Here is a 22,651-nt window from a genome sequence, read left to right on the forward strand (position 1 = left end):
TGAGCCGGCAAAAAAGAAGCAGAAAGCTAGGAAAGCATTGTCAGAGGAATAGAGATAGAGGAAACGGCAGACTGACTGACACGAGTAAACGTAGGAGCTGCCAAATATCTATTCCGAAGCTGTAGGAGGAGCTCTATAGAGAAACCTGTAGGGGGGCTCTATTGAGAAACCTGTAGGGGGGGGCTCTATAGAGAAACCTGTAGGAGGAGCTCTATAGAGAAACCTGTAGGGGGGCTCTATAGAGAAACCTGTAGGGGGGGGCTCTATAAAGAAACCTGTAGGGGGCTCTATGGAGAAACCTGCCAGCAAAAAGCAAGAAAACAGCGAAGAAATGGTCAAAACTACATAGTGCCCCTTTAACAAGACAAAAACAACATTTCATACATTACTTATGTTATTTTAAATCAGAAGTTATTTTGAATTGGATAATGAATCTGTGATACAAATGTCCATTAAAGTTTTCCTCGCCACTGGCAACTAAATGCAATTGCTGTTAGGGGGAAATTGTTGCATCTCTTCAAATTAGAAGTGTGATCTAGACCTACTCTATCTGTAAAGTGTCCTGCGACAATTTCTGTTATGAATTGGCTTTATAGGCTAAATGAAATTGAATTGTATTACAGATACCATTTTCATCACTTTTCATTCAATAAAGTATTTCTTTATAGGGAAGGACCCCTAGAATTTCTTTAGGGACTTATGTAATGCCCTAGCCTGGGAAAACCCTGACGAAGTTCCAGCAAATTTGAGATTTGCTCTGCAAGTCCATCTGGCCAAGAGCCCATTCAAGCCCATTTCCAATTTTTCCAAATCACTGCACCAATAACAACTTTCCACCAATCACAACCGTTGAGGCGGGCTTTACACCAATCACAACCGTTGAGGAGGGCTTTACACCAATCACAACCGTTAAGGAGGGATTTACACATATCACAACTGTTGAGGCGGGCTTTACACAATGATGATAGCGCAGCAACGGTGAGCAGCTTCTTGTTTACATTCAACATGGCGGCTACCGAAGTGCAGCAACCCGTTGATGCCGCTGTCGCTGCTACGTTACCTGGATCATTGGTCTGATTGGTTGAAGGACTATACAATTGCGCCCAGAGTCGTTCATCGGTCCCACACATGTGACTCTCAATGCACCTCTCTGGCATCCGAACACTGCTGTTACCGATGAAGAGGTGGTACCAGCCCTGCCAATCTGTACGGCTGTCACAGGCCACAGACTCTGGGTCCCTGAAGTCTGTGGCTCGCCATGTGTCTTGTAATGGAGTGTAGTGCTGACATGGGTCAATGCATTGAGATGTGCCGTTCACCTGGAGGCAACTCTGACCGAAAGGGCACTGTGCTCCCCTGCAGGCAAACGTCACTGAGCGGGATGTGGTGTCGGTGTGACGTTGTAGATTAGGCGTCACCAGACAGGAAAAGGAGCCTCGGGTGTTTTTGCAGAGTTGTCCGGGACCGCAGGAAGGATTGGGCAGTGAACACTAATCGATGTCCACGCTGCCCTGCAGAGCCGACCAGCGGAAGCCTTGGCCACAGCAGTCATCGTTGCAAGTGGGTTTGTTGTAGCAGGTGAAGCCATCTCCCACCACACCTTCCTCACAGCGACAAGACACGCCCACAGTCTCAACACTGTTGTTGTGGAGGGAGGCATGGCATCGAGCCAGACTATGACAGGCCTCACAGCTGGTGACTACAGACCCTGACGATAAGCAATAAACAGTTAGCTATCATTATAGCATTTGTTGTGGCTATGTATTGCATGTCCCTAACAATTGTCATTGTTGCTTATTTAGCTCTACCAATGGAGACGTCCCCCCTGCCAGTAAGGGTTTGATTCTACAGTGTGATGCACGTTTCCATATATGGACTTATCCTGGCAAAATGGGCGTGGCCCATTGGGGTTCCTCAGGATAAAGGAACCATGGCCATGCAACGCAAACGCGCACCAACAGACTCCATACTGCCTTGTTTCCCAATCCCTTTTACCCGCACAACTTAGAATTGTAAAAAAATAGGCAATAAAAATACCTTCATGCATCAAGAAAACTCTTCTCACTGGAATCTTTCCTTGTACTTTACAGGGTTCTCCTTATGTAACTAATATTTGCTAACATTGTGGCACTAAATCTCACATCAGCTATCCAATATAATCAGCTACAGTATATACCGTATTGGGTTGGCTTTTGGCGTCTTATTAGGCAGAAACATGGCAGACGGAAGTACCATATTGGCCCAATAAGACCGAATCTGAAGTTTTTTTCCCCTGGAAATATGTCAAAAAAAGTGGGGTTGTCTTGTATTCAGAGTCTAGACTTTCAAACAGCAGAGGGCGACATATAGCGAGCCAGCCAGCAGCAAGCATGAAGAAAAATTTCAGATAGCCAGTATTGGAATGTAACTAAGTACACTTACTGCAGTATTGTACTTCAGTCCAAATGTTACAGCTTTAGTTGCTAGTTACTTTAGTTACTCCGCTACATTCATCTGTTACAGCTTTAGTTACTAGTTACTTTAGTTACTCCACTACATTCATCTGTTCCAGCTTTAGTTACTAGTTACTTTAGTTACTCCGCTACATTCATCTGTTACAGCTTTAGTTACTAGTTACTTTACACATTAAGATTTCTGCTCACAAAACACATGTAGTTTATAAAATCTGATGTTTTAATGTTTTAATACTTTAACTACATTTTCCTGATTATACTAACACACTTTAACTTAAGAAACATTTTCACTGCAGGACTTAAACTTGTAACAGAGTATTTTAACATTGTGGTATTAGTATTTTTAATGCAATAAAGCTGAATACTTCTTCCATCACTGCAGCTAACTAACTACAACTGTAGCAGTGGTCCATTTCTGTTAGCTAACTGGAAACTTTGGGGGGGAAGTAGAACCCGTGTTATTGCTCCAGTGGCCTTACCTGTGGACTCACCTATGGACTTACCTGTGGACTCCCTTGTAAACTCACCTGTGCTCTGAGCTGAACAAGCAGCCATGAGAAGCAGCAGCAGACCGATGATCCTTTGGAACATTTTTAATTATCAAAAACCTGTTGGAGAGAGAAATGAACAATATATTGCAAGTCAATTATACTGATTAATATTACAGATATAGTAGATGAAATTAATTACGGCTAATCAAGTAACTTAAAGGTCCCATATTCTGCTCATGTTGACATGCTAACAAATGCTAACATATTGTAACATGCTAAAACATGCTAACAAGTTTTACAGCAGCACAAACTATTGATCTGACAAGTGAATCAACACAAACTGAACATCATGACTTTATGAAGGAGGATTTATTACATACGGAAGAGTATTAGGGCCAGGCATGAAGAGAAAAAAGTGGAGGAAGACTTTTATTTATTTTTGCGTCCTAAAAACAAAGTCAAAATGTTACAGGACAATAGGGGGGTTAATAACATATGTGTACCGTGTCGACCGTTCTGAGATATGTTTTCATGCTAATCCAATGTGTATGTAGCTAGAAACAAGCTAGCACAAACTGGTGATTAGCTGCTAAAGATTGCTGTCTTTATAATCTATCTTTGTAATAAACTGTCTGTACACTAACAAAGTTCTCAATGCTTCGGTTTACATGTAGGGACCCTCATTATGCTACCATGGAAGTGTGGTGATATTTTGAGCCTAGTTAGTGGTGTAGAAATAGAGATTTACCATCTGCCCCGAAAGTGTATAAACATACACAACGCTTTCCTAAAGCCAAGTGGCGTGTTATCTGTACGCATTTTAAGCTATCCACGTGTATGTCTACGCTGTATACAGCAGACGGCAGTCTGCAACATCACAGTGTAAACATACACAGCTCTTGTTAAGAGGAACGCGGGTTGGGTTTAGGAAAAGAAGAACGACACACACAAACACACACACACAGAGACACACATAGACACACCATGCATTCACTGACACACAAACACACACAGACACACACAGACACACAAAGACACACACACACAATATGTATATATATATGTATATATATATATATATATATATATATAGTAGTGCTGTCAAACGATTAAAATATTTAATCGCGATTAATCGCATTAATGTTATAGTTAACTTGCAATTAATCGCAATTAATTGCAAATTTTTGTGTATTCTAAATGTCCCTTGATTTCTTTTTGTCCCATTAATTTTTCTAATGTTAATGCTCTTAACGGTGCCTGAACCGAAAGATTTATATATATACCTTGTTCAATTGTATTTGTCTGTTCTGTAAACAATAAAAAGTTGATCTAAAAAAAAAATATTATACAATAACTTTGAATGCACTAAGAGGCTGGCGAGGCTGAGTCTGTGTTTTTTAGACAACGGCAGCTACAGTCTGGTTGCATTAACGTCGTTAATAATGCGTTTAACTGACAGCACTAATAGTTAGTATAACACACTCTATAGTTTCTTCTTGCTGTCATGCTTACCTTTAAACAGTGTGCTGTTTAACCCAGTGTGTCCAAAATCTAAGTCTTGATATTATTGCCTCTTCTCTCCTTCCTGCACATTTAATTTCTTCCACTTTCCTTTGGATTTTGTGAAACTATCGTCCTTTCCTCTCCTTCTCCCGTTGCTTTTGCCCTCTTTTCTTCAATCTCTGTTTAATAATACTCTGAACTTCTGATTGCTGACACTAACAATGCCAAATCAAATGTAACGCCCTGCAGTGCCCTTCTACACCATGAACTACTACAACTACTATTTCTAGTCATAGTTCCATTCTGTTAATTGTGACTATTATCGCCACTGTTCATCACACCCCCAACCGGCACCGTCAGACACCTCCTACCAAGAGCCTGGGTCTGTCCCGTCAGACACCTCCTACCAAGAGCCTGGGTCTGTCCCGTCAGACACCTCCTACCAGGAGCCTGGGTCTGTCCCGTCAGACACCTCCTACCAGGAGCCTGGGTCTGTCCCGTCAGACACCTCCTACCAAGAGCCTGGGTCTGTCTGAGGTTTCTGCCTAAAAGGAAGTTTGTCTCACCACTGTCGCACTAAAATGCTTACTCTTGGGGGAATTACTGGAATTGTTGGGAAATTATAGAGTGTGGTCTAGAACTTCTCTATCTGTAGAGTGTCCTGAGATAACTCCTGTTATGATTTGGTACTATGAATAAAATTGAATTGAAATCAATTTAATTATTACTAAGTTATAACTAAGTACATGTACTCCAGTACTGTACTTGAGTCCAAATGTTGAGGTACTTGTACTTTACTTGAGTCTTTTCATGCCACTTTCTACTTCTACTCTGCTACATTTCAGAGAGAAATACTGGACTTTTTACTCCACTAGATTAATCTGTTACAGCTTTAGTTACTAGTTACTTTAGTTACTCCACTACATTCATCTGTTACAGCTTTAGTTACTAGTTACTTTAGTTACTCCACTAGATTAATCTGTTACAGCTTTAGTTACTAGTTACTTTAGTTACTCCACTAGATTCAGTGGTTAAATTGGCTTTTGTGGGGAGGGGGAGCCCTTATTTACGGGAAATGGTCGTTATTCAAAATCGCGCCATAAACTGACTTAATGTGTTTTTACACCAATGGGGCTCTTTTCCAGTATTAATGTGTAAGGTAGGGTTGATTAGTTATTTAAACGAAGAGAAATACTTTACAATTCACTTACTTTATCATTATTTTTTACCTTTTATAGGCTAATGTTAACAGGCAGGCAACGGATTTCACCCTCAGAAAATGTATGAAATCGAACATGTTTGAAAATATTGGTTGGCAAATATGTAAACATCTTTTTAAACAAGAAAATGATGTTGATTTAAGAGAATCAGAAACCACTATTATAGCCTTTTTAACAGTGATTGGCCCAGCTTGTTTATAGCCAGTGTATGTTCATTTTAGCTTCCAGTTTGTTAGATGGCACCAACATTTGGTCCAATCATAACTGGTCTGGCAACCCAAAGGCCAAGGTTTTGCTTCCAGATTTGTGTGCTGACTTATGTGTGTGGTTGAATCAAGTGTTTTTAGCATTAAACACTTCATTTCCTGCATTTTGGTGAATTTTTATGCACCCATTTCTACCTGTTTCTGAATAAATATGCCTGAAATATCTTTATGTAAAGGGAAACATTACAATCCAAATATAAAAACATAATGGAAAAATGTTGCAGTAAGGCTTTCAGGCATTCTGTATTGCTTTCATCTATTTATTCTCCTTTAGATCGACTTTTCTAATTATATCTGAGTCAGCACACATGTAGCTTAGGCATCATTTATTCCTTCCTCTTTTGCATCTTTTGTTGGGGAAGTAACCTCCTTAAATGTGCATATGACAGTTATTCACCTCAGTGATACATTATTCATTTAATTTATTAATAAACCCCTGGACTGTAATATTTCAGATGTTTGAGCAAGATTTCTGCTCATGTCCAAAACTTTGTGCACATTCAAAATATAACTCATCCCATCTGTGTTCTCTGAGATTTGGAGTAGTCGTGATATTTTGTGAAAAATAAAGTTATAATAGCCTATTAGCCTACAAGAATAAAGTCACTATATTTCAGAAAATAATCTATCCTGATGGTCAAGACCCAGGCTTGGAGGCAGTTAGTTGCCAAAATTAAAATAATGATCAAGACTTGATTAATTGCACACGGCCCTGCCGTACATTTAAACTTGAAAACATTAACTTCTGTTCTGGGAAATTACTCTTCACTACTTTACATATTTGTGGCATTTTGATGGATTAATGGATAAAGAAACTAATCGTTGGTTGCAGCCCCAGATGTTTTGGAGCACACCTGGCTACAAGGAGTTCCCTTTCAGTTTCACAAGTATAGTCAGTGTTTTCTTTATTTGGGCTAATCGTTTGTAGCCCCTTTTACCATAGATGTCTATCCATTTTGCAGTGTTTCTAAATTAAATAGATTTTTTCTTGAGTACACTTGAACACAACACAGAATCTTGTCAGTGTTACTGCTTGTTATCAGACACAACAGGCAACCTGGCGACAAGCATGAAAGATGAATATCCGGCTCGTTTGTTTAAATTTAAACAACAGTGTTTTCTTTGAGATGTTTTGTGTTGTGTTCATTTTTATCACTTGGCGGTTTTTTTTTATTGTTAAAATGTAAGTCAGTGAGCCTGAGTTCATTTTGAATTGTCCACTATTGGTAGCTAAAGTTTACGTGGTAAGGTTTACTAGGCTACACACTGGTTGCAGGTGGTAGGGGGCTACATTTCGGGTCACCTAGGTTCTGTTTTATAAACTGATTTCATGTTTATCTGTCAAATAAATGTAGTGGAGGAAAAGTATCAAGGACCATTAGGTAACAGGTAAACTACAAAAACATGAAAATTATACTTGAGTACATTACTTGAGTAAAAGTACTACATTACTTTCCACTACTGGTGTTTCATGCAGTTGTTTAAAATCTGTCTGTTTAAAAAGAATTAAAAAGAATTTAAAGGAAACTTGGGTATTTTTTAACCTGGAGCCTCATTAAAGAAACTTCCTAAATCTTAAATCCTATATTATCTTAGTTTAGGATTACATTTAACTCTTCAGTGCACTTTAACTGCACTTCAGTTTGATAAGCTAACTTTAGTTTCACGGGCTGAGCTGCAAGCGTCTTGTTTGCAGACCGAGAGGATGATCTGCGATCTGCGTGTTTGCTGACAGAGAAAATAATCTGCGAGAGGACGAGCTTCAAGCGCTGCGTTTGTGTAACAAGTAGACAAGCTTGAAGTTACGTGTTTGCATAGCGAAAGGACTGGCTTCAAGAGACGCCGTTGCAAAACGAGAGGACGGGCTTCAAGCATCGCATTTGCGTAGTGAGAGGACGAGCTTCAACCCATTCAGTTTTCACAGAATGGGCCTTTAGGTGGACACATTAGGTGGTGGGTCTGGGGTCCTCCCTCATGTAATTTTGAGCATCAAAGACTTAATTTCCTGCATACTGAATTTTTTTTCTCATTTTTATTAAACAATTTATGGTGAAAATGCCTTTATTTATGTGAAAGAAAAACATACAAGTCAAAATCTAAAAATATAATGCAGTAAGGGAGCTTTCGCATCTGGGACCATGGGCCTGGACGTAACTACACTTGACCCCCAGTTTGTTTCATTAATAGGAATCAGGCTTCAAGGTAACCTTTTTTTGGAGCACTTTTTGCTCCTAAATTAATGAATTTAAGAGTTATCCTAACTGCTATTAATGTTTAGCTAATTTGTACAATAATACAATTGTTGTGTGGAGCAGGAGATAGTGGACCCAAATGCAGGGAAAAGGCAGGCAGGCAGGCAGAAGGTTTGAGCTCGAGGATTTGATGGCAACGAAAAAACGGCAGCAGCACATAGACTGGAAAAACACATGGAAAAACTCACAAAAGAACGCAGGGAAGATTCCAAGCAATGGCACATGGCTGAGACACGCTGACAGGAAACAAACAGACAGGGAAAAAACTCAAAACAATCTGACAAAAGACAAAGGAAACACAGAGGCTAAATAAACTAGGTAACAAGCAAACACGGGACAGGTGACACCAGGGCTGGGGAACAGGTGGAGCTCATCAGACCATCACACAGGCGGGAAAACACAGGAAGAAAAACTAGACACGACAAAATAGAAAACAGACTATCAAAATAAAACAGGAAGCAGAAACATACACTACTAAGAATACACAAAACAGGATAAATCTACACAACAGGGAACAGAAATATACACAACAGGAAACATACAGAAATCTCCAAACAGGTAACAAAATGTTGCAAAATGTTATGACCTGTAATGTTTCCTATTTTGAGACAGGCCTAGTCTACATTATATTGATTAATAAATTGTCAGTCATGTTGAATATAGAGTAGTGTGATGGACAACCACTACTGTCGAACTCGTCATGCATGTGAAGCGCAGATTAATTGCAATGTTTAACCATCATAGTAAGAAATACAGTTTAACCTAACTGCCGTTGTTATAGCAGAGTTTCTCTGCAGCGGGAAGATGGCGCTTCCCAATGCAGATAAGGTGGACAAGAGAACAGATTTAAAGCAGAGATGTAATGCTGTGATTGGCCCTTGTGTGCATGTGTGTGTATGTGTCTGTGTGCATGTGTGCATGTGTGCATGTGTGCGTGCGTGCATGTGTGCGTGTGCGTGCATGTGTGTGTGTGTGTGTGTGTGTGTGTGTGTGTGTGTGTGTGTGTGTGTGTGTGTGTGTGTGTGTGTGTGTGTGTGTGTGTGTGTGTGTGTGTGTGTGTGTGTGTGTGTGTGTGTGCGTGTGACAGCGGTCATTCCTTACAGTTAGGTTCTTATAACATATTTTTAAGACCGGTATATCCACATACTGTCGTCACATACCATCTCTTTCATCGTCTCTGTGTGTGTGGCTCAAGGAAGTTGTTCTCCGTCGACACTCCGGACCGTTTGAAGAAACTGTAAGTTGTTGTTTGATAATAAAACCACGTGTCCTTCGTCTCTTCTGGTTTTGGTTCTGGCTCTGTAAAGATAAATATAATGTTTCTACTATTTATTTCCTGAGAAAGTGTGGAGGAGTCTTGTGTTGAAGAACTACCAGAGAGGAGAGTCTGTTACTATGGAAACTTTACAGCTGAGGAGCAAGGTTGTTATTGGTTTAAGCTTAAATTAGTTTTTATTTTTTTCTTAGTTTTGACTTATGAATGGCATTTTAGTTTAGTTTTAGTTTAGTTTGTTTCCGTAAAAAACTAAAACTGAAACTATTTGCGTCCACTGGAACCTTTCAGAATAAAATGTGTGTGTATGTGTGTGTCAGTGAATGCATGGTGTGTGTGTGTGTGTGTGTGTGTGTGTGTGTGTGTGTGTGTTGATTGTTGTGTGTGTGTGTGTGTGTGTGTGTGTGTTGTGTGTGTGTAAGTGAATGCATGGTGTGTGTGTGTGTGTGTGTGTGTGTGTGTGTGTGTGTGTGTGGTGTGTGTGTGTGTGTGTGTGTGTGTGTGTGTGTGTGTGTAGTAATGCAGGTGTGTGTGTGTGTGTGTGTGTGTGTGTGTGTGTGTGTGTGTGTGTGTGTGTGTGTGTGTTTTTTGTGTGTGTGTGGGTGTGTGTGTGTGTGTGTGTGAAATGTTGTGTTTCCTCTGCAGATGAAAGACTGAGATCAGCAGCATGGGTCAGTCTGAGAACAAGGAAACCTCTCCATGTGGGGAACAGGACAGCCAGACAACAGCTCAGAGGTAAGACAACAATCTCTAACCCTACATTTTTTAACAAAAAACATATCTTAATATTTTACAGTTTGTAACCCAAACTTTAAAAAAAAGAAAAAAAAGTGAATTTTCTTCATTGGTGGTCTTCCTCTCTGTCTAACAGGACCATCCTAGAACTGGACTCGTATGGAGCAGAAGCAGAACCCAGCTGTTTGTACTGTCGAAACTGTAGGTTTTGCACTTTTTGTGATTGTATGTATAAAATCATTTGCAGAAATGAGCATGACCTACGTTATGTGATGCAACTCACTTCAGGGAACGCATTTATATTTTGTTCATATGTTTTAACTGTCCCGTTCTTCTTTACCTAAACCCAACTGTCCCATTCTTCTTTACCTAAACCCAACTGTCCCATTCTTCTTTACCTAAACCCAAATGTCCCATTCTTCTTTACCTAAACCCAACTGTCCCATTCTTCTTTACCTAAACCCAACTGTCCCATTCTTCTTTACCTAAACCCAAATGTCCCATTCTTCTTTACCTAAACCCAACTGTCCCATTCTTCTTTACCTAAACCCAAATGTCCCATTCTTCTTTACCTAAACCCAAATGTCCCATTCTTCTTTACCTAAACCCAAATGTCCGTTCTTCTTTACCTAAACCCAACTGTCCCATTCTTCTTTACCTAAACCCAACTGTCCCATTCTTCTTTACCTAAACCCAAATGTCCCATTCTTCTTTACCTAAACCCAACTGTCCCATTCTTCTTTACCTAAACCCAACTGTCCCATTCTTCTTTACCTAAACCCAACTGTCCCATTCTTCTTTACCTAAACCCAACTGTCCCATTCTTCTTTACCTAAACCCAACTGTCCTGTTCTTCTTTACCTAAACCCAACTGTCCTGTTCTTCTTTACCTAAACCCAACTGTCCCGTTCTTCTTCACCTAGACCCAACTGTCCCGTTCTTCTTCACCTAGACCCAACTGTCCCGTTCTTCTTCACCTAAACCCAACTGTCCCGTTCTTCTTCTCCTAAACCCAACCGTCCTGTTCTTCTTTTCCTAAACCCAACTGTCCTGTTCTTCTTTATCTAAACCCAACCATCCCTTTGTTCTTTTCCTAAACCCAACTGTCCCATTCTTTACTTTACCATAAACCTAAAAAGAAAATGATTATTGTCAACTTGAGAAATGAAGCATTCCAAAAACCGAATGTTTATACAAAGAAGATATTCCAGGTACACGATAATATCATCATCTAACCCCATTATAGCCTGAATGAAACACTCGACTTAAAGAGTGATACCACAAAAACTGTAAAAGATATCATGTAACTGAATACAACTGTAATAGCTAAAGGTTTTGTGAACAGTTTAAAGTTTGAAGGACATATCTAGGTAAACGTATGTGGGAGGAGTAGCATTTCAAAAAGGAAGAAGCCTGAAGAGGATTTCAAGATTGCTCCATTGACTTTAACTAGTGCAGTGCCCGTTGAAAATGTGCCTGTTTGGAATGGCCGACTGCTTGTACCCCAAATTGTACTCCAAAATTACTTACAGAAGGACCCCAAACCACTTATTATACAACCCCCACTCTTCCACCAAGGCACCTGCAAGTTCCCGGACATTTCTGGGGGACATGATTCTCGCCCTTACCCTCCGATCCAACAGGTCCCAGACGTGCTCAATGGGATTGAGAACTGGGCTCTTCGCTGGCCATGGCAGAACACTAACATTCCTGTCTTGCAGGAAATCGCGCACAGAACTTGCGGTATGGCCGGTGGCATTATCATGCTGGAGGGTGATGTCAGGATGAGCCTGCAGGATGGGTACCACACGAGGGAAGAGGTCTTCCCTGTAACGTTCAGCAACTTTTGATTTTGACCATCCTTTGTTCAGGGACACATTCTTCCATTTCTGTTAGTCACATGTTTAGTTCTTAGTAGTTGATGTTTTTTATGTTCATACAAAGTTTTACGCATGTTTAACTTGGCTGAAAATAAAAGCTGTTGAAAGTGAGAGGACGTTTCTTTTTTTGCTGAGTGTATATATATACTGTGTATATAATCCACATGAATTCCACCTCTAAAATGAAATAAGATAATTGTAATTCATTAGAAATTCAGTTCTCAGTCAGTATGATGAAAGGTTCAGCATTAGGCGACTGCAACAGCAGAACATAATACTGCACTTGGCATTACTGAAACTGTTATTACTTTAGTACTACTAGTATTAACACATGTATTTGTGAAGTATGCTTAATGATAATATAGTAATAATCATCATAATGTGTGGGTCAGTCAAGCCGTACGTCGTACTGAGCTGCCCCCTGCTGGTAAACATCCGGCCATGTTGGTCTGCAGCGTCTACGACTTCTATCCCAAACAGATCAGAGTGAGCTGGACCAGAGATGGACCGGAACTCCCCTCTAATGTATCTTACACTGATGAGCTGGCAGACGGTGATTGGTACTACCAGATCCACTCTCACCTGGAGTACACGCCCAGGTGAGCCACCTCCAGGTGCAGTTAGCTCTAATTTGTTCCAGGTCCAAAAGCCTTTATTCTAACACAGAGTTGACACAGAGAGGATTCTACACATTTTTATAAATGAGGCCCCAGTTCCAGGTTCAGTTTTCTCAGTAAGAGACAGAATCCCTGGTGTGTTGGTTTGTGTCAGCAGGTCTGGAGAGAAGATCTCCTGTATGGTGCAGCACACCAGTATGAGACAACCTCTGATTACTGACTGGGGTAAATAACTGTCTGTGGCCATTTTCAAACCTGCATACTATACTAGCAGTGCATACTGATTTTGCCAAAATGTAGCATGTATGCAAACAAAAGCAAAATCTGCAGTATGCAGGATCCTACTGTATCCCACAATGCAAAGCGCCGCAACAATCACAACAACCCAGATCGTTTGTTTAAATAACACAACACATATATAGATTGTAAGATTGACTGGAACCTGTGGATTTTTGGAGTTATAAAGTTCCACAAGAGATTGTGGGCGCAAAGTAACAAGCTTGCTTACTCTCTCTCTCTTTCTCTCTCTCTCTCTCTCTCTCACTGTCCTCATTGAGTAAGTAGAGATGTGTTTTCAGTTTTTCTCTTTTCTTTTTACAGTTGGTTTTAATTTCAGGTTTTTAATAACACAAACAAACACATTAAACTTATAATTGAATTACTTTATTTGTTCTAAAAGGCATCAGAGAAACAAACACATGATGTGAAAAATATGTTCAATCACACAACCTGTGAGCCCTCAAATCATTCAAATAACTGGATTATATTTGATTTAAAGACCAGAGTTATTACGTTTGTGGCTATAAGTGGCTGTAAAATATTGATTTCACACAGTAAATAATCATAACACATGTAGATGAAGCAAAGTTCAGATCCAGCTGTGAAACACCAGACTAAACCTGGTCCAGGACTGTCAGAATAACACCACAGTCCTGGATCAGGGTTCAGACCTGGTCCAGGACTACAAGAGTAACACCACAGTCCTGGATCACGGTTCAGACCAGCTGAGTATCAGAGTCCAGATCATCAGAGAATCAGGAGTTGAGTCGGTCCAGCAGCTGGTCCAGGACCGACAGTCTGCAGAGCTGGAAACACACAAAGCAGGTTGAAGCAGCAGCTGCTTTTTATTCCATCTGACAAACAGCTACAGGAACCAGGTCAAATCCAGGTCCAGAATCAGGTCCACAATTAGCTACTGGGAACCAGAACCCATCCTGAATTAAAGAGAAGAGACAACACAATACACAAAACTGAAATTGCATTGCACATTGTCAATATTTTAGACCCCTCAAAATTTCACAAATCACGTTTTCAGGGTAGCCCATGTCTTATTAAGGGGAGCCAAGCTCCCATGTAGTTCGCACCCTGAGTAAAACAAGAAAGGTGGAAAGGAAACCTGTCACGCAGGACACAAAAGCTACGTTCACACCACAAGTCTTAATGCCTAATTCAGATTTTTTTGTTCAGATCTGATTTTTTTTTTTTTTGGCTTTCACATGACCTTTTAAAATGTGGCCTATATCAGATTCCAGTGTGAACTGAGATTTTGAACTGACCCACATGATCAAAATACCAATAACAATGACATCAGACGCAGCACGCTGTTGCACTAAAGTTAGGAAGGTTTGTGTAATGGCAGCCATAACATTAATGAGCAGGTGCTTAGGAGGAGAAGAATGAAGAGAAAGAGAGACAAATTGGCTATTTTGGCCTTTTGCGCGGTTATGGCTGCAAATTCTCTACAGAGGTCTTTGTGACCGGACGACTGATTTGCACATCAGGACCGCTACGGGCCTCCACCAGAGTTTCCTCTGGCTTCGCCCTGCCCAGGCATAGATCACCATCTTTCGGGTCCTATCGAACGCGCTCACGCTCCACCTCCCCGACAGTGCGGGCGAGACGTGCCGGTGGTGCACCCGCCCCCGAGGGACCGGGATCCCACCTCCTCACTTTCATTGCGCCACAAGACGACCCTCTGACTCGCGTGCACATTAGATTCCTTGGACCATGTTTTAAGACGGGTCGGGTAGGTTGCCGACAGCACCTTTTTACGTGAGCCGATCCCCGCCCTGGCGATGTGTTGACAGCTCCACTGGGAGCAGGAGGCCCCGCCCCCTCCCCACGGAGAGAGAGGGCGCAGTGAAGGTTATTGAGGTAAAAGTTGCATCAAATCCGCCTTGGTTGTTCACACTGTAGCCACATTGAAAAACATCCAAGGTGCTGGAAAGGAGGGTTGTTGTGTTCTAGGCACGTCCAGCTGGGAGGAGGCCTCGGGGAAGACCCAGGACTAGGTGGAGGGACATCCAGCTGGGAGGAGGCCTTGGGAAGACCCAGGACTAGGTGGAGGGACATCCAGCTGGGAGGAGGCCTCAGGGAAGACCCAGGACTAGGTGGTGGCAAGTCCAGCTGGGAGAAGGCCTCAGGGAAGACCCAGGAATAGGTAGAGGGACGTCCAGCTGGGAGGGGGGCCTCAGGGAAGACTCAGGACTAGGTGGAAGGATGTCCAGCTGGGAGAAGGCCTTGGGGATGACCCAGGACTAGGTGGAGGAACGTCAATCTGTCAGGAGGCCTCGGGGAAGACCCAGGACTAGATGGAGGGATGTCCAGCTGGGAGAAGGCCTCAGGGGAAACCCAGGACTAGGTGGAAGCACGTCCAGCTTGGAGCAGGCCTCGGGGAAGACCCAGGACTAGTTGGAGGGATGTCCAGCTGGGAGGAGGCCTCGGGAAAGACCCAGGACTAGGTGGTGGGACGTCCAGCTGGGAGGGGGGCCTCAGGGAAGACTCAGGAGTAGGTGGAAGGATGTCCAGCTGGGAGAAGGCCTTGGGGAAGACCCAGGACTAGGTGGAGGGACGTCCAGCTGGGAGCAGGCCTCGGGGAAGACCCAGGACTAGGTGGAGGGACGTCCAGCTGGGAGGAGGACTCGGGGAGGACCCAGGACTAGGTGGAGGCATGTCCAGCTTGGAGCAGGCCTCGGGGAAGACCCAGGACTAGGTGGAGGGACGTCCAGCTGGGAGGGGGGCCTCAGGGAAGACTCAGGACTAGGTGGAAGGATGTCCAGCTGGGAGAAGGCCTTGGGGAAGACCCAGGACTAGGCGGAGGGACGTCCAGCTGGGAGCAGGCCTCTGGGAAGACCCAGGACTAGGTGGAGGGACGTCCAGCTGGGAGGAGGACTCGGGGAAGACCCAGGACTAGGTAGAGGGATTACATCTCCGCTCTGGCCTGGGAACGCCCCTGTGACTCAACCCCGGATAAGCAGTTGACGATGGATGGATAGATGGGCTGCATCATGTTAGTTACTCTTTACAAAAAGTTCTATCTCTGTAGGGATCCTTTCCATAATGTTGATAGACACTCAGTTATGTAGTCACAGACATAATTAACATTCAAGAGTTGTTTAAAATATCAGTCACTGGATAAGAGAAGAATAGATACCAGAGTGTTATTAGTTCATTCTGTTTTTGATATAAAAGAAAATCTGAATACAAATGATTTACACAATAACATAGAAAATATCATTTGACATGTTGCAACGTCTTTATTCGATCAATTTCAGATCATAATTACATTACAGTTTGTCTAAATTTTCATCCAATTACATCCATTAAAACCATAGACTGTATAATATTTATGGACAGAGCATGTGTGACGTCACTTATTGGTTTGTGGAGATCTCCTATGAGTCGTTGAGTTTGCCGTTATGGGCGCAGCCATCCTGGTTGCGGATGTGATGATTTTAGATGAAAGGGAGGAGATAGGGAGGAGCGCTTACACTCTACGTTACATTACACACTTTCACTGGCAATCACATCATAGCCACGCCCGAAAACCCCCCTGCTTTATCACTGATTTTAAAATCAGACCATAATTTTAAAAATTAACGTCATTCTGTGTTGCAGAAGACTTGAAACTAGCAATTGAGACCATAAACTCATTATGAAAATGTTTACTGAGGTAATAAATCAAGTGAGAAGTGGGTCTTTTTCTCATAGACTTCTACAGAAACTGACCACCTTTTGCAACTGCACGTGTTGCCCCCTGAATGCAGGTTTAAGGAGTCTCCCCCTGCAGGAAGTTAGAGAGAATGCAGGTTTAAGGAGTCTCCCCCTGCAGGAAGTTAGAAGTTAGTGCTTTAAGGCACTTTCTGCATTTGCAGCACTTCGCCGAACCAGATGCTCTGTCCATTAATATACAGTCTAAGGTTAAAATTCCACAATAAACTAATTATTATATATACTGTAGCAACACTAAGCCTGGCAAAAGCACAATACTTCTAAAAACACAGTTCACTTTTATACTTTTATATAAATGTACTTATAAGTAGGCTAATTAGCAAAAGCTCTGTTGCATTTCAGAAAAGCTACTCAAGTAAAATGATGTCATCAAAATACATCATGCAAGTAAAATGGTAAGGCAATGAATTGGTTAACACTCCTGTTTTCCTCAGGTCAAATTTGACCCATTTTCAAAAAGTTTCTATATCAGAAATTTGGGTTTTCTTTTAACCAAATTGTAAAAAAAAACAAAAATAAAATTGGATGGGTCGATAAAATAAATGATCAGTTCACTACTTTCATTGATTTTTTTTTCTTCAATTTTATAGCATTTGAAAAAGATAAAAATAAAAGAACGTTAAAGAAAGTGACAAAAAAACAACAAAAATGTCAAAGACCGCAGAAAAAAATCGACAAAAAAAGCTTAAAAAAGATCAAGAAAAGCGAGTGTCGAAAAAGACAAAACTTTGAAAAAAAAAGTTTGTATTTAAAATTTTGAACCAGACAGGAAGATACACTAGGGTTAAATATCACGCTGAGCTATAATTCCTACTCTGTATCCCCCTATAACAGATTATTAACACCTTAAAGGAGAAGCATACATTCAGCTCTGAGTTTCAAACATTACAGAATAAATGGTAAAGTTTGAAGCATCACTATCAAGCCAACCGATTTTCCTCTTAAAGTAAATGCTAATACTTTGCCATTCACACAAGTTGGACTGCTGTAAATCTTATACATGTAGGTACATGCTCCTATAACAGCAAGAATAACAACACTAACAACAAGAACACTAGTAATATTCCCAACTGTAAGAGCAGGGTCCCAGTAAAGGGCACATGGAGACAAAATGATAGCAGCAGCAATGAGTAGAATGCAACAACCAGCAATATGGTTCCAAGTGGCAGGGCCTTTAAAAACTCTTTCAATTCACGTACTTTTCTTTTCACAAACCATACTACTAATCCTGCTACTACTCCCATTAAGGCTGCAACCGCTGCACCTGATGCAACCCCTGCAACCGCTGCACCCACTGCACCCACTGCACCTGCTTCACCTGCTGCACCCGCTGCACCTGCTTCACCTGCTGCACTTGTTTCACCCACTGCACCCGCTGCACCTGCTTCACCTGCTGCACCCGCTGCACCTGCTTCACCTGCTGCACCTGTTTCACCCGCTGCACCTGCTTCACCTGCTGCACCCGCTGCACCTGCTTCACCTGCTGCACTTGTTTCACCCACTGCACCCGCTGCACCTGCTTCACCTGCTGCACCCGCTGCACCTGCTTCACCTGCTGCACTTGTTTCACCCACTGCACCCGCTGCACTTGCTAACCTGCTGCACCCGCTGACTTGCTTCACCTGCTGCCCTTGTTTCACCCACGTAACCCGCTGCGCCTGCTTCACCTGCTGCACCCGCTGACCTGCTTCACCTGCTGCACTTGTTTCACCCACTGCACCCGCTGCACCTGCTTCACCTGCTGCACCCGCTGCACCTGCTTCACCTGCTGCACTTGTTTCACCCACTGCACCCGCTGCACCTGCTTCACCTGCTGCACCTGTTTCACCCACTGCACCCGCTTCACCTGCTTCACCTGCTTCACCTGCTGCACCTGTTTCACCTGCTGCACCTGCTTCACCTGCTGCACCTGCTTCACCCGCTGCACCTGCTGCACCCGCTGCACCCATATTTCGTAGTGCATCTAATGCCCCTGCTATTAATGCCAGTAGTGGTGTGGCTGCAAGTTCCATTTCTCTTACAATACCTAGACCATTTTTTTTTAAGTCTCCTTTTTCTTCTTCTGTTTGTGTAGCGACTTCTGCTCTTTCTTCTTCTGTTTGTGTAGCTACTTCTGCTCTTTCTTCTTCTGTTTGTGTAGCTACTTCTGCTCTTTCTTCTTCTGTTTGTGTAGCTACTTCTGTTTGGTCTTCTGTTTGTGTAGCTACTTCTTCTGTTTGGTCTTCTGTTTGTGTAGCTACTTCTTCTGTTTGGTCTTCTGTTTCTGTAGCTACTTCTTCTGTTTCGTCTTTTGTTTCTGTAGCTACTTCTTCTGTTTCTTCTTCTGTTTCTGTAGCTACTTCTTCTGTTTGGTCTTCTGTTTCTGTAGCTACTTCTTCTGTTTCATCTTCTGTTTGTGTTGCTGCTTCTGTGGGTGACATGATAAGGAGATCAGATACAATGTAAGAAGGGTAATCTAAAAGAGACCCACCCACTTCTCAAGGCGGTGAATTAGAATGTTATAATAAATGGTGTCAAATGCCGCACTCATATCCAGAAGAATAAGGATTGAGACTTTGTTTAAGTCAGTAGCAACTCTGAGATAATTGACTATCTTTACTAGGGCCGTTTCTGTCCTGTGATTTGATCTAAACCCTGGTTCGAATTTTTCAAGAATACTGTTTTTGTTGAGGAAGGTATTTAGCTGATTACAAACAACTTTTTCAAGTATTTTGCTCAGGAAAGGTAGGTTCGATATAGGCCTGTAGTTACTCAGGATAGTATGGTCAAGATTTGACTTTTTAAGAAAAGGTTTCAGCAGTTTTTAAAGCAGTTGGAAAATACCTGTTTCTAATGAGGTGTTTATTATCTTAAGAATAAAGGGAGCCAAGCTGTCATATGCGTTTTTGAGGAATCTAGTAGGAACTGGATCCAAAGCCCATGTTGAGGAGCTGGTTTGAAAGTCCTGAAAATTGCATTTTCAGGACTGGTCCAAAACTCCGCAAAAATGTACCCATTTCCACCACTAGGTGGCGCTATAGCAGAAAAAACGCGTTTGGCCCTAAAACTCCCACACCGTACTTCCGACAGACAAAAAACATACATCTACACGTTCCCTGGATCCAACTGAATCACGTAATATAGGCCACGCCCATTTCCGCCTAGACTTTTATGCGTGAAAAATCGCAATTTATCAAAAACCTACTTTTTCAAACTCCTCCTAGACCGTGCAACCGATCTGCACGAAACTTGGACCATAGCATCTCCAGACTGACCTGACTAAAATTTATGGAAAGATATGTTATACGATAAAAATTGCGCATATAACGCACAAACTAATTTGTGTAGCTAACTGTGAAAACACCAACTTTCCCATATCTCAGCCAAAATGAAAGAAATCAACGCCAAACTTTAGATTCTTCTTTGCCATGACCCTCTGGAGGTCCCTCACGCGTTTTAGGAAAATTGGTCAGTAGGGGGCGCTACAAGTACAAAAAGTTTATATCTCATGAACGGCTCATCCGATTTATACAAAATTTGAAGGGTACCATCTGGGGCCAATCTTGAGGCCAACCCTAGAGTGGGGTACTGAGGGGTCAAAGTGGGCGTGGCCTATGGGACTCATGTCTGAATTTACCATTTACACTAATGTGAACAACTTTAAATTCACAGGGTAGATGAACAATGGGCCATGGATCACACCTACCAAAAATTACACATGTGGACCACTAGGTGGCGCTATAATGTTTTTTTGTCATTAACTCCCACAATACACATCGCACATTATAAATTCTTACATCCACGTGTTCCTTGAATCAAGCTGAATTACCTGATATAGGCCACGCCCATTTCTGCACAAACGTTTTTTCGCAATATCGCGCAATGTGCAAAACCAACTTTTTCTAACTCGTCCTAGGCCCTGTGACCGATCTGCACGATCTGGTATTTAGCATCTCCAGATGGACCTGACAAAAAGTTATGGAAAGAATTTTGCTACGTTAAATTATGCCAATTTGACAACCAAACAAATTTTCCTAGCTAGCTACCACACACGTATCATATCATATCTCGGTTAAATTTAATGTTATCAGCAAATAACTTGAGATCCTTGTTCAAAATTCCACTACGATGCTCTGTACCAAATTTGGCGAAGATTGGCCTTTAGGGGGCACTATACGCAATGTGTATTTGTTTTGCCCAATAACTCAATGCATTTAAATAGGAAATTTGCATTTGCAATATCTCTGCCACAGTAAATGCAATCAATACAAAACTTGTGATGCTCGTTCGGCATGGCGCTCTGAGGCTCTGTACCAAATTTGGCGAAGATCAGCCATTAGAGGGCGCTATGGTCAACATATACCAGTTTGGGCCTTTTAATCCCTTCTGAGGTCGAGCATGTTGTATGCAACGCCAAACGGCACTTCTGATTCATAACTTTATAACTTCATAATTATAAATAGTCAAAACTTAGGGTCTTTTCGGGTCTTTGTGAAATTAATCCGTACTGTTACATCCAAGATTGATACACTGTGTGTAAGAAATGTTAATAGTTTGTCCATTATGAGTTATAATGTTCAATATGTTTATTTTTGCACTGGATGACTCAAAATATATAGAACTGTAGATGTGTTGCTCGTTCGGCATGCCGCTCTGAGGATTTGTACCAAATTTGGCAAAGATCAGCCATTAGTGGGCGCTATAATCAACATATAAGTGTTTTGCCCTGTTAATCAATGTTAATGGAATATTTGCAATAGGAATGTATCAAAGACCTTGCAGCTCACACTTCTCAATATTTACTGATGTTTACCTCCTACCATTATGTTTTGGTTTTCGCTTTCGCGTGCTCCCCCAGTTGGTGCTAAGTGGAGAGTCTTAGTCATAGTGTCAGAGTCATAGTGTGATTGGTTATGTTTGTGTCATAGATTCTTAATTTCCCACGAAGCTGATCACGGTTACGTGTCAGTTAAACATCTCATCTCCAATCCTATCTGGAACCTGCCTCCCCTCCTCCACCCTCTCAGTCACTCTCTCATTTCTCTCTGCTGTCTCCTGTGGTCATGGGGGTTAAGAGGTTTGTTTATAGTGGAGAATTGTTAAAGGTAGTCTGTTTGTGCATGGAGATGAACTGTTAACCACTACATTTGCCACAGCAGAGTACCGCAGACCTTGTCCATCAAACAAGGACTTCTGGTGTACTTACAAACTTTCCAATCAATTCAATTCAATTTTATTTATAGTATCAAATCATAACATAGGTTATCTCGAGACACTTTACAGATAGAGTAGGTCTAGACAACACTCTATAATTTACAAAGCCCCAACAATTCCAACAATTACAGTAATTCCCTCAAGAGCAAGCAGTGCGACAGTGGCGAGGAAAAACTCCCTCTTGGGAAGAAACCTCGGACAGACCCAGGCTCTTGGTAGGCGGTGTCTGACGGGCCGGTTGGGGGTGTGATGAACAGTGGCAATAGTAGTCACATTAATAATGGAACAGTGACTGGATGTAGCGGGAAGCAGCAGGGTTCAGCAGGAAGCAGCAGGGTTCCGCCGGAAGCAGCAGGGTTCAGCAGGACGCAGCAGCAAATCCATCGTTTTATGAGTGCATAACCTATTTGTACTACTTGTAGACGTTTGGTATCATTTCAGGCATTATTAGTGGGGTAACTTACAAGATACAAACGTGGGTCCATTAGCCCCTGCGCTAAGCTATTCAGCTGATAACGCTACTCTGCGCTAACTCTCCCAATGTTCGACCCAGGTGAAAAAAGCTTCTGGGGGGGTGTTTGGCTTGAGGTCATGGTGCAAAGGATACTCCGAACCATCACTTTAAGTCTACTGCTAACTTACAACACTAATAACATTACCGTCGCCAAAATACCCCCACAACTCGAATCCATACTTCACCGTTAACCGTCAAGCCAATAAACCTGTATGGAAATGAACACCTCTGCTGAAATGTTAA

The 22,651-nt window shown here is 42.1% G+C and overlaps 1 protein-coding gene across 2 annotated transcripts in view; it reads right to left on the minus strand.

The window, feature by feature from the left end:
• LOC120568381 (deleted in malignant brain tumors 1 protein-like) overlaps nt 1-22,651 on the minus strand; it is a 54,467-nt gene that overhangs the window by 12,973 nt on the left and 18,843 nt on the right. Inside the window, exons 1-2 of one of the 2 annotated variants that reach the window (XM_039815876.1) lie at nt 4,457-4,765; nt 2,981-3,061 (exon numbers count right to left, since the gene is read on the minus strand). The exons of the other annotated variant lie outside the window; for it this stretch is intronic. Coding sequence (XP_039671810.1) covers nt 2,981-3,044 — 64 coding nt within the window. The 5' untranslated portion in view covers nt 3,045-3,061; nt 4,457-4,765. Of the gene's footprint in view, nt 1-2,980; nt 3,062-4,456; nt 4,766-22,651 lie in introns of those variants that run through there. 2 annotated transcript variants of the gene reach the window in all.

The sequence above is a fragment of the Perca fluviatilis genome, chromosome 11 (genome assembly GCF_010015445.1).
Source record: "Perca fluviatilis chromosome 11, GENO_Pfluv_1.0, whole genome shotgun sequence".
NCBI lineage: Eukaryota > Metazoa > Chordata > Actinopteri > Perciformes > Percidae > Perca > Perca fluviatilis.